At 41.8% G+C, this 13,188-nt stretch overlaps 1 protein-coding gene and 1 long non-coding RNA gene across 10 annotated transcripts in view; one reads left to right on the top strand and one right to left on the bottom strand.

The window, feature by feature from the left end:
- The window catches only part of mrtfab (myocardin related transcription factor Ab), a 43,113-nt gene that overhangs the window by 23,383 nt on the left and 6,542 nt on the right, over window positions 1–13,188 (bottom strand). For 2 of the 9 annotated variants that reach the window (XM_051417226.1, XM_051417230.1), the window contains exon 1: window positions 10,528–10,718. The exons of 6 other annotated variants lie outside the window; for them this stretch is intronic. Coding sequence is in view for 1 of the 3 variants with exons in the window: in XM_051417228.1 (XP_051273188.1) it covers window positions 10,334–10,364 (31 nt within the window). In the remaining 2 variants the exon portion in view is untranslated. One more of the 9 variants, XM_051417228.1, reaches the window with a different exon arrangement.
- On the top strand, window positions 6,306–12,105 carry LOC127373119 (uncharacterized). Its single transcript, XR_007886884.1, has 3 exons — window positions 6,306–6,450; window positions 6,589–6,717; window positions 11,856–12,105. It is a non-coding gene; the product is annotated as an uncharacterized LOC127373119 (long non-coding RNA).

Here is a 13,188-nt window from a genome sequence, read left to right as displayed (position 1 = left end):
AAACTGTCTCTGGCTCCTGCAGAATGCTGATGGTAAACGCCGTCCCTGGACGCGCACCCCCCTCCCCCCCATCCACTCTGTTTTAAATAGCAAGGCCAGCTGGCCATAAGGGGGCTATATTCAGCTTGGTATCACCTGTGTGCTCGAAGGGTAGGGTTACTCTGAGGCACACACATCACAGCCTAAAAAAATACAGCAAAAACACACATGCAAACTTTTAAGCCGCATTTCCTCGGACTAAATCAATATTTTATGAAGCATTACACAAAGGGAGATACATTGCTTTCATACCCTTCATCTCGCTATACATACAGCACAGAGAGCAGTTGACCTATCAATAAAACAAAGGCTTGAGTATAAAAATCAAATATGAAAACTCAGCACACTGTGGGACATCATGGCTGACCGGTGCAGCAGACTTCTATCAAACAGGTGACACACACGACAGCAGCGCACCTGAAAACACAGCCGACACCTTGGACAAACGTCGGCTGCCACCTACGATAACGGTCTGTTGTGAGTGTGTGATTTAAGTCCACCTGCTGTTATGATTCACAGTCTGGGCAGGAAACACAGAGATGACAACACACACTAGGATTAGGATGTTGCTGTGTGGGTTGAGCCAATCTCAGCGACACACACATCATAAACTGACACACAGCATGCCAAACATGTCTGTTTATTTTCATCTTCATAGCTCAAAATACTGAATCCTTTAACACTCCCTGCAACTGCATTCTTCACCAACTCGGATTTTGTAAATCCATCTGTGTTTTCTACATAATAAAATACACATGGGGCCCTAATTCCCATGCCATGCCATGAGAGGGAGTCAATTTACAGCTTAACAGTAGCGTATAAATCCAGTGTTGTTTGATTATTGTCATTGTTACCTTGACCGTCGGGGTAAAGCAGAAGTTTGCAGGGGTGTTTTTATGGTTTTATGGCTTAGTGGCCATAGTGAGCGGGAAGTACAATTATGTTCTTTCACATAACTTGACTACACTTGATTGTAAGTAAGTATTGATGAACTATTGATGCAACTTAGAGCCTACAGCCAAGCTAGCAGCTCTGTGAGGCTGTACATAGGCACAGTGGTGCAAGTCTACATGCTCACAATGCTAACGTACTGATGCTATTGGCATTTCAACTTGTTGGTGGTGCTAGATGAAAAGTTACACAAATGACTACAATTCATCCTGAGGGGCCCAAATTTCACAGCTATTCATGCAATAACTGTTGAGAGGTCTCTCAAAACCCCAAATGGGAACCTCATGGTGGCGCTAGAGGAAATGGGGGGTCACCAAAGTCATTAGGATTCACCCCGTCCATGCTTTCTGTGCCAAATTTTGTGGCAAAGTTGTTGAAATATTTTGTTTGGACCAAAGTGGTGGAGCGCCTGACTAGCACTGCCATCCCTGGAGCTCCCTAAAAACAGCATAAAGACTATGAACTATTAAGTATGACAGACCTGATTCCCATGATGGTTGCCAACATTATAAATGTATACCAGTATCACAACTAAATGAAGCTTTTTCATGCTGTGACAGTATTCTAGTCACAACCATTATATTTGGTAGTGATGTTAACTTTTAGGAAGAGAAATGGTTCTGGCATCGGGAACATTCCAGCGAAGCTATTTGGCCTTGGACATCCTTATCTTGGTCTTTCTTTATTCGTCACTGAAAAACATCTCTGGGAATTAAACAAAACGAAAACACTGATTTTTGTGCCAGCACACAGGATATAATTACAGTATGAAGGTCTTGCCGAAATAGTGACTTCAAGACATCCTGTGGATGTGTAAATGAATGGAAAAACTCCCCCACCGCTTCCAGTTGGTCATCATAACCTGGACCACCGGGGGCATAAACAGCAAAAACATTGGTTGTTTTCTTATAAAAAGGTTACCAGTTTTTGGTATTGAGATTTTGTTTTATTTTTGGAAGGAAATCTAACCAGCAAATACAAATGTAAAGCACAAAAATAACATTCAGTATGCTTTAAATGAACACAGGCATGTTATAAAGTATCATTCTATAATGTGTAATTATTTTAATTAGCAGGATCAAGAAGAATCACAAAAAATGCTGGAACTAAAAAGTATTATCTACGCTAGTCCTAGATGAAAAGCTGAAGACGAGACAGCAAAGTAACCACTACGGAGTGTGTGTACAAATGTCTCTGCACTGGCTCCTCTTGCACTCATTTTTGTGCACTTACGGCACTTCACAAAGAGCTTACTTTAGTATGTAATAGATAATGGAAAGACAGGGGTTGACTAGGACTGTCAGAGACAGTGTGTGCAGGACATTACATTATCTCTTTTTGTCCCCTACTTCCTGTGGCATCCCAAACATCAGCCCCCACAATTAAATACCCAAACAGCTACAAAAATACCACATGACCTCCAAATGATGCTTTTTTTTATCTTCAAATAAGGTTGAAGTATCAGGACTAAAGTGACTACAGCCCAAACATGTTTTATTTTTCTACCCTGGTTGTGGAACATCCTGACCCTTTTGGCACGGAGTGTATGTCTTTCAGACACAACCTGCCCAAAACAATTACCCCACCACATTCCATTAACCTTCCCACAACAATTAGTACCTTCAGCAAAACCTCCCCCAATAATTACTAACAAACAAGACCAGGCAAGCCTGATTCGACCAATAATGGTTGCTCAGAAATGAATCTGTTTAACTGAGAATTTTTGTCCATAAACACTAGAAATCAAAAATCTAAATCTATGCTGGACTGCTGTTAACAAAAACCTTCCTCCTCGTCTATTCACGTCTGTGAATATCCGTGATTATCTCTTGTCAGCTACATGGCATTTATCAAGCTTTCTCCCACTTAATCTAGATAACAGAGACCCAAAAAAAAGCTTTTTTAAAGGTCACTATTCAGGTAAAAGTAAGACCTCAATCCATGCCACTCCTTTACTCACTGTTCATGCAGGGTTCTACCAGAATGGTAACAATGTATGCCCTTTATTATATAACTGCCCAATAAATGTATGTCTAATGGTCAAAACCTAATCTGAATGAATAAACTTAATAATGTTTTGATTGCTTGCTGAAGGAAGGAGGTTTACCACGGATGCATCCTCGAGACATACTGTATATCTGCACATGGCAGTCTATAACACTGGCAGAGTGGGTGGATAGTAAAATATGTCAGTAGCATTTGTAATCAAAACATGTCAAGTACTGAAAATGCTTGGTTGGAATGTTGGTAGGCATGTGTGCTCGTTCTTTGACCAGATATTTTTTTATCATCAACATTCTCCATTTAATACTAATGCATAGAGTAGTTTGGAATATTTTGTTCAATGGAAACATTTTTCGTATTGCCCAAACTAAGGTGTCAGAAAAGGTATTGTTTTGTTACCTGTTCACAAATGTGAGTTACATTGTTACTTTACCCAGCACCACTCCCCATAATGTCCTGGGTTCTGAACTGGTGACCTTCTCGCCATGAGGAAGTTGACCAACATGACAGATGGATAAAGAATGAACCAAACAAAACCCGACCTGCCGAGAAACCAACCGGGCCATGCGCCAGTCTACCACAGGTCAAACCAGCCATTAACATTCCAGCAGGGAAAACAGAAGGTGTTTTTTCCTTTACTTCCTGGTCCCCCCCCACCCACTCTGCTGTGGAATTTACCAGCACTGTTAGAATTTGGCTGCAACTCACACTGACATCAAGCCCAGGATTTTTTAGTTTTGATCCACTAACATTTCTGAACTGCCAAGAGACACAGCCTGAGGAATCTAGTGATAATGATATCTGAACTAAGGAGCTCACACTGAGTTGACTGGTAGTTGCATGGCACCTGTGTGTGTAATCGTAAGAATAGGATGTGGGATTTAATGCAAACAGAGCTACAGCAAGCTTGCACTTAATCATTTAATGTACTGTACTCACTGTGTGTTTGTACTAGAAGAGGTAAACTCAAGGCAAGAAGCTTGTAAGTGCACATGTGTTTACAGATGAAGCAATTGTACAAGTCCTTCTGGGATATCGGATGCATACTCAAAGGCTGACATAATACTGCACTTAAGCTTCGTTCCCAAGAAGATCATGTTTTATTCTCATTTGGAAATAATGTCCTGACCCATATCTAGCTGCTTTTAACACAAAGAGTTCTGTTTTGCAATTTGCAGATTAAGTACTGTTGCAGAAGTACCTTCTTCTAGAAAGAAGTGTCAAAAATGCATGAAAAATGCATCATGGGGAAATGGTATAATGCCCAAGAGTGCAAATAAAGAAAGATGGGAGGAGTATTGTGACATCTTAAATTGACAGAAAACTCACTTCTGCAAACTGCAGAGTAGTTCAGACACTTCACTGATAAACCACAGAATTGTAGACAAACATTAGGCTTCATGATCCAAAGTTTTATATCACATCACCCCTACTTCCTGCGTCTATGCTCACAAAACCCTACGCGGTATGTGCGCTGCCGGTGTAGCCAGTAAAAGATAAATGCATGTACATCCGTTTGTCAGTTCTATCGTCTTTGATAAGATTGTACTCTCCAAAGTAATTGCTGAGGTAAAACCCAATGGGATCTTACCTAATAACCCCTCATTGTACAAGAAAACAGGAATATGCACTGCTATGTGAGCCTCTGACTGCTTGTGCTTGTAGTTTTGTTAGACCTATTTTAAGGGACAGCATTGCACTCATATATCTCAGCAATTACATCGGTGAGTACAATGTTATTATCACCAATACAAGTGATAACTCAAGTTGCAATAAAACAAAGATTTTCTTTAAAACACCTCTAATCGTTGTGGGTAAAGAAAAAAAGGCATTGAGCAAAGTAACAGAGTGCTCACTACATGGTCAAAGCTTCTTTGTTGGGTAGCCATTCACCAGGCTGCAATAGCACTCGTCAACCATCTCACATCTTGTCAATAAAAAGTAGTCCAACTGTGGTCTTATTGTATACTGTTGAAGGAGAGAGAAGCATCTATAAGAGCACCAGTGTTGAAGGAAAAATACAGGCATAGGCCAGCTGGCAGCTGTTAGCATCTGGTAACATGAACCTTCACTGTAAACCAGAAATGGACTGAGGGAGGGAGGGTTGGGGAGGAGGGGAAGTAAGGTCGGGTTGTGTTCAGCAAATGAGATTTTCAGAGAGGAATAGAAGCAAAGAGAGAAAAGTACCAGAGCCGGAGAGGGGTGTTCCCTGACCAGCGATGACGCCTTTGTAACAGACTGTTACATAACTCGAACATCTGAAAATCATTTTTATTGTAACGAACCCCCTAACCTCCTGCCCCACTTACACAGGAAACACTGCTTTCTTTTCTCCTTCACGACCGGTTTCCATTTCAGTCCTACAACAACAGACTCCTGGGCAGACTGGCTGCAAAGAAAGGCGGTCGAAGCCAATTAGCACAACAGAGAGAAAAGAGAAATAAAGACAACAACTATAAAAGTTGAAGTGAGGTTGAGAGCATGTGTACAGCATATGAGTGTAAGACAGAGAGGGAGGGAGGGCCTGGGTATGAGAAAGTCTCTGTGATACTGTATGTGTGTGTTCTTGCTAGCGTTTTCCTTCAAGTTGCTCTTTGGGGTTTTATAGGCCTCCTCATCCTGCCTTCCCCTCCTCTTCTCTTTCTGTTCCTGTATATAACATCTAATAAAAGTCTGGCTGTTAATTTGATGATAGGATTTTTATTAGACGATGACCTTTAATGGGGGACACTGGTTTCTATTTTTATTTTTCATTTTATACAGAAATCTACAAAAAAAAAAAAAAAGCTTTCATGTCAGACAAGATTAATGTTATCAATGTACTGTACACACCTTTGTGTCTTTGCTTTCAAGACGACTCATGGTTTATCATGTGTGGTGTTTGCAGATCTGGTTTATTGCTGATAAAAATATCTGCCTTTCACTTTCTAAAGCATCAGAATGATAACCTAAGCCATAATCATTATCTCAGACCGCCCCGAGCATAATCGGAATTAAAGACACAAAACTTCAAAGTCGGCTTGTTTTCACCAAGCTACCACATTACTGAAGCTAAAAACAAAAGACACAACACCATTCAAAATGCTTCGGGGAGGGCATGTGAACGTGAGAATGAAGAGGTATTGAGTGGCTATGACGAATCCTGAGCACAAACAGCTGTGTTCTTTAGTCTGGTCTGCAGCGGGCATACACCGGTTCTCGGAGTAAGAGAGTGACAAACAAAGTGATGAGACAGGAGCGCAGCTTTCCCTGGAATCTGGTGACACTGTTGATGCGATCTACTGTCAGCAACAAAGTTTTCTGATTGTGTGAATCGAGCAGTCTTGGCTGCTCGATTTACACATCTTGTTGCCTTAATAGCCAATTTTTTTCACAGAAAGGGTGGATCCTCTTCTACAAAAGCCACTTTACGCAGCCACTGTAGTTCCTCCTACATACCTGCACAGGGAGGATGAGGTGAGGACGTTGTAAATCTAAATCTTACATAATGGTTTTTCAATGAATCCTTAAATATGTTTCACATATGACCCAATTAAAGTATGCCTTGAAAAAGCTCTAGCCCACATTGCCTACACCTCATGCTGTCACCAACAGTGAATTTCTGTCTGCACATGGCTCGGCATCTGAGTCACTCTAACCACAGAACAACAGTCCCGTCAGCTCGCAGTGACCTCTGCTACATTCATCAGCCAACGTTACGTGCGCCACACTTGGTGTTAGGAGGTGAGTCACAGGCTAATGGCTGTTCTATTATTCCGCAAGTTTAGCTGAAGACAAGGCACAAACTTAACCAACTAGAGGATACACGTCTTTCGTGTTTGTTGTTGTGTGTTTTCAGCGTTTCCCGCAGCACGAGGTTTGTGCCTGTGACACCAGGAGCTTTTAACTGTGTGTGCATTTGATTATACCTCTGAAACTATAATTTGCATATTTTAAAAGTAGAGGTTTTGTAGAGGATAATGTTGGGTTAAGTTGATTTTAAAGTAAGTAGTAGAGTATTTATGCAACAAAATCACCTCTACTTGTTCCATTACTTTTTTATTACCCCCTTCTTGTAGCTTGTGCGACCATACAATGCATTTTAAGACTATTACTGTGATTTTAAAACAGTATATCAATGTAATTACACATATTTTGATTGTAGTGTGTTGTCTGCACAAGATGCTGTATGATTTTTAAGTTTTGCCACCCACAACACTTATTATATATGTTTATACATGTGAGTTTGAGCTGCAGCGGGGCCTGAACCACGCACCACAACATACGTGCATTTATAAAAATCAGAATACAGGTGTTAACAGACTTGTATTCACAGATATCATACATTTACAAGTGTGAGAAAACTGTGTGTGTCTCGGCTTCTCCACGCTACATTTTTCTTCTGCAAGACTTGAGATCATTGAGCTACATGAGTGGGCTTGTACCTGTGGGTGTGCAGTCACCATGTTCCTGTTGCTACGAGCAGACCTACGGAGCTGATAAAGCGCTTTTCTTTAGCTTTAGGCTACAGATCTGAGTGAGGCTCTCTCACTTCTCATTATCTACCAGGAATTAACTGGATCACAAATCAAAGATGTGAGTGTGTTAGTGCTTGTTGAAATACCGTGCTGTCAGGACACACTGTGCAAATGGAAGGCTACCAAAGCCTGTGAGTGCATGCATGTCAAGGTCCCGACAGTGACATGAGTTGTGAAGTGTGTGTGTGTGTTTGTGTGTGTGTGTGTGTGTGTGTGTGTGTGTGTGTGTGTGTGTGTGTGTGTGTGTGTGTGTGTGTGTGTGTGTGTGTGTGCTGGTGAGTCATGCATAGTCTGTGGGTGTGTGCGTGGTGTGCTGGACACATTTAAGATTTAAGCCCTCTCACAAAACTTGCCTCAGTTGCATAAATATGTTTCTATGTGTATGTTTATTAGACTGAAAGCTGTTTACTTTCACCCAAAACTAAGACATGTGTTGCTGTTGTTTAAGTTAAGCCTGTTTCGTAATGTTACTGGATAACTGAGATGCAGTTTAATATGCCCCAACAACATCCATTTATCATCAAATACACCTTCCAATTCTTACAAGGAAATGCATACACTCAAAGTAGAGTTACCATGGGTCAGAAACAGTATTATGTTGTATATATCATTTTAATGTTATTTTTTGTACCTCAATTGTTTCATTTTATCACTCTTTTATGTTTTTGATTGTCTTGAGCATACAGAGATTATCTAATGCCAGAGTCACTGGTGGAGAGACGAGGAGACATGCAGCTGGATTGTGTTTGCTGCAGCTGTGTGTTTGGATTAGATTGAAACATAACTCCCATCTTGCCCCCCTACCTTCCTCCCCCTACCTTTTTATGGTCTTATTTTCCAATCCTTTGCTCCTCTCCACTCTTATTTTACATTTCTGTATTCTCTCCACTTTCTCTCTGTGCTTATTCCTCCTCTTTCTTGCTATCTATCAGTCTCATTCTTCCCTCTCCTCTCCTACTCTCAGCCTGACAGAGTGCTGCGGGGCCTCTGCTGCTGGCAGCCTCCCAGTGTATTACATAACAGTACCGTCAGCCTCTCTGAAATCACTGCTGGGCTAGGCTAGCCTCAACCAGGCTACATATCTTGCTATCGTATCTTAAATGCTGCCCAACAGCAAAGCGTCTGTCTGGGTTCAGATTACATTAGCAATTTTAATTTCAGATGGCAAACTGATCATTTCTTTTAAAGATTTTAAAATGTGGACGGGGGACAGGGAAGAAGAGCATCAGGGTTTTATTCTTCTCAACCGAATCTCTTAAATGTTAAAATAGAAGCTTTATAAAAGCTGGAAGCTATCACAAGTGAAGCAGAGCCCAGCACTAATGACACAACATCTCAGCATGAGCTACGGCCCATCTATTGTCATTACGCAAGGGTGGGGATGTGATCTTTATCTCTTTATGTTTACAAGTCTAGATGATGCAGTCAGCCAAATCCCAAACTGGAGACTACCAGCTCCTCGCCCAACTTTTAGCCACATAGTCTGAATCCCACTTTCTATCCACTTTCTGTCCATGCTTCAATTTTTGTTAATCCTGATCTCAGCTGTAGGCTGTAGTCAAGTTAGTTTATTCTTGACAAAAGGTAAACAGTGATAAAAAAATCATAGTGGTCAATTCAGGGTCTGATATTCATGGCCAGTTTGTTTGATAAGCCCCTGTCACTGGTTGTAGGTGCAACAACCAGTGAAATCAGTCGCCATAGTATTTGGTTGGATCAAAAAACCTGCAGACTCTCAAGCCACAGTGGTACGTGATTAAAAAAATCACTGTTCAGGCTTCCTGAGGATGTGCAGGCACACATATAACACTGTCTTACTGCATTTATCATTGACAATCCACTTTCTAGTCTCGGCAGTCGTACCCGTAGTCCGTGTTATGATCTGGAACAATCTGTTCTGACTGAAGTGAGTGGGTCATTTCCACTCGAATCTGGAGCAGAGTCTGTGACGCCTCTAACCTACTTTCCCCCTCCAGCTCCTGTCTCCTTCAGTGAGCCCGGGCCGAGTTCTCTCTTCCTCTTCCCTCAGCCAACCTCCAACTCTCAAGCACTATCAGGACAATTGCCCCTGGCTTGGAGTCAGTCTTTAGGGAGCAGTGGTGCCTTTGCTGGACAGTTGACAGCTGCATTGATTGAAGGGGGGGAGGGCGTCACTTTCTGAGAAGAGCCCAATTCACCAACCACACCTTTCGAACTACTCAACACCCTCATCCGCCCAGTTTTGCTCAGGAGAGACCCCGCACACCTGGCCTCGCTGTTCCTTTTTGTTCTGGGAACCCTCTGAGGTGAAACCCTGGAAACTATATTTACACACTACATACTGTATGGTCAATTTGCCACTAACTCAGACTGATGACATGATGGAACAGCTTTTACAGTGTACAGGCTCTACATCATTAACTGTAAAATCTGAAAGTTGGCGGTTTATTTCTATTTTTTACAGAATTTTTCCTTTGTAGCAGCAGTTAAAATCTACACAGCCACCTCGTTATGCAGCCCTCCAATATAACCGATAAAGATGATCATTTTCCAAGCCTAAATGCTACCAGGTTTGGTTGATAGTAATGGCATGTGTAAGTACCGCAAGTACACTTTTTCAGCTTTCAGCAGAAGCACCCATTCTCACACCAACAAAAAGTACACCGACACTCGAGACTGCAGTGTCAATACACTTAACAATTAACAGATACATGCAACAAAGCTCACCACACCTGCAGTCAGCAAAGCTCGGCTTACTTTACAGGTAACTGTCATCCATTGTCATCATTTTTAAAAACACACAGACATGAAAGCCGAAGGTAGAATACTCAAAGGGACTTTACCTGACTGGATAGTCATATCCCTCTGCACCATGCCGAAGGGAAGCTTCACCCTCCCGGCAGCAAGATTAGCAATTCATACTCCCAACACAAGCACAATGTATAGTGGGGGGGGGGGGGACACACACAACAGCGGTAGAAGGCTGAAGAGAAGTTCCAGCAACAGAAAAGCCACATTAAACACGTTTTCCTCTCACCGGCAGCTGGTACTCCACAGGTAGCAGTGCACCTCACATTCCCATTCTCTTGACTGTCTGTCTACAAGTGTGTGCACGCCCCAGCAAAGAGGGCGTGTGAAGGTCTGTCGCTTATTGCTCCTTGGATAACAACAAGGTCCACCCAGAGGTTCCAATCTCTCCGTGGCTACACCTCTTGTTTCACTCCCATGTACTTGTTGAAAACTTTTGGTCACTCCTCTGCACTCTCTCAGCCAGTTTGGAAGTAAAAAAAAAAAAAAAAAAAAAAAAAGAAAAACAAGCTGGTGCCAAGCCTCACCTCCTCATGTACATGTAACACGCCCCCTCCTTTCTTGCTTTCCATTTTCCCTCGCTTTCCTTCTGTTCCCTCTCTGAGAAGTTATGCAATACTGCCATTTCAGACATGACCTCCCCCTCCTCTCTTCTTCCCCTTCCTCCTTCTTCTGCTGCTGCCGCTGTTGCAGCCCGCACTCCCACACTTGAACTAGCTTCTCCACCTCAAAGTTTTGAATGATTTCAGTCAGAGTATCATAGAGCGACCACTTTTGTTTGCAAGGCAAGTTTGTGACTGGGAAGACAGGAAATGTAAATTGTCTTAAAAGGCCATTCTCTGTTGTGTCAGCCTTTATGTCTTGAATCAAAGCTCACTCTCTCTCTCTCTCACTAGTGCATATGAACCTAAACATCTGTCTCTGATCCTCATCCTGAAAAACATGTCACCTCTTTCTATATATACACACACATGCGCGTGTTTAACAATAAATCTCCCAGCGCTTGCCCATGACCGAGGAAGGAACCTTGTGCAAATAAACACATTGCATAACCTGCTGTCAGAGATAAAGCTTTGATAAGCTTTATAGGGGCATTCCATTATGTTTCACTGCCACACATGTATGCATGTAGACATGCACATGCAGTCACATGCAATGCATCTCTCCAGAGCTCTGAAAGCATCTTCGTGTAAGATTAGCTACAGCAGTGCCTGCAGCAACATGTCTGCTTCTGGCTAGCAGAATTAAGTGTGTAAGGAAAGGGCCAACAAGAGCAGGGGTTGTTTAAATTTGGGAGTGGTGGCCTGAGGCTGTGTGTGTGTGTGTGTGTGTGTGTGTGTGTGTCTGTGTGTTTCTGAGAGGTAAACATGGTCCTGTGACTACTTGTCACTCTGCCATTCCTAAACATTTCTGAAATGATGTTAAATCGTTTGAAATATTGTTCATATACCATAAATAATGTTTCTGCTGCCTGTATTACTAGCTAGTTGCACTATGCCTCACTTTCTTTTTCTACTGTTGACTTTTATTGTACGTGTTATTGTGCTTTATTCTCAGCCACTGTTGGGCCACCCTAAAGATGGTCAATCATTTACTGGCCCTACCTTGCCTAGCCTTCCTCTCATGACAAATCAACAGCAGGTCAACTAACTGTGTCTCCACAAAACTGGACAGCCAACACCCAGCTGGGAACAATGGCCAATGTGGCAGAGTCTTCTGATAATGCAAGGTGTGTGTATGTGTGTAAGTATCACTATCCCAGGGTGACCAATGCTCTGATATCTCTGCAAAACAGAATGTGTCTAACTTGGTAGTAGAAACATTTGGATGCTTGGATGAAGCACATGCCTAAGTGAAACCAATTGGCTGCAATGATACCTTAGTTTAACACTGACGGTGCATTTTCACCACATATCTTTAGAGCAGTTTAGCAGATGCTGGTCATGTGAGAAAGGTGCTACTTGATCTCATTTGGTACTACATAGCTGAACCAAGTCAACTCAAAATGTCTGTCTTGATCTCCTATCAGCCGACTGTGGCATGTTTTTTTTTTTTTTTTTTTTTTTTTGATGGGATGATAACGCGCTGATAATAGGAAACAACCTCAAAACAAGCGTTACGGGTGTTTGGAGACAAATGTTTACATCTGCAAGTCAGCAGTTGCCATTTCTGGGAAAAGAAAAAACATAATAACACGATCATGAACTAACTGCAATGTAAACTAATGGATGTTTTAACTGTACAAAATGCCCACCATCATTTCCCAGAGCTCAAAGTGACGTCTCGAAAATGTCTTGTCGACCAGTCCAAAACCCAAAGATATTGTGCTTTCTTGCATCAAGTCAATTAAAAATGTTTTACATAAGACACACCAGTTCATACAATGACAGAGAAAAGCAGCAAATCCACACATCTGAGAAGCTATGATCAGCCAATGTTTGGCATTTCTGCTTGAAAAATGACATTGAAAATTACATCTATTAATTTTCTGTTGATCAACTAACTCAGTTCATCAGTTTAGCTCCACATGCCCATGTTCAGCTATTACTTCTTCATAGTGGACAAATGATATTATGCTTAACTTACAAAGACTTAAGTGGGATTTATTTAAACTCGTCGCCAAAAGCTCACGTTAGACATGTTAATAAAGCTCTATCCAATAAAGAAAATATCTGAGTGCTTGTGCTATGATTCACTTATAATTTGGCTGTGTGAACCTAAGCAAACCAAATACATAAATGCAGCAAAGTCAACTTTTCCACCATGATTCAGTTCGATGGAAGGTGCTACACGTCATTCTGCACAGAGAGCCAAGTGCTCTAAGCTCCAGGCGAACTCCAGACACAAAAAAGGCCCACAGAGTCTTACACAGCAAACGTCTAATCTACTG

This window comes from Dicentrarchus labrax, unplaced genomic scaffold, assembly GCF_905237075.1.
Source record: "Dicentrarchus labrax unplaced genomic scaffold, dlabrax2021, whole genome shotgun sequence".
In the NCBI taxonomy this organism is placed as follows: domain Eukaryota; kingdom Metazoa; phylum Chordata; class Actinopteri; family Moronidae; genus Dicentrarchus; species Dicentrarchus labrax.
Note: the sequence above shows the minus strand (reverse complement) of the source record. Positions and strands in the feature narration are given on the sequence as shown.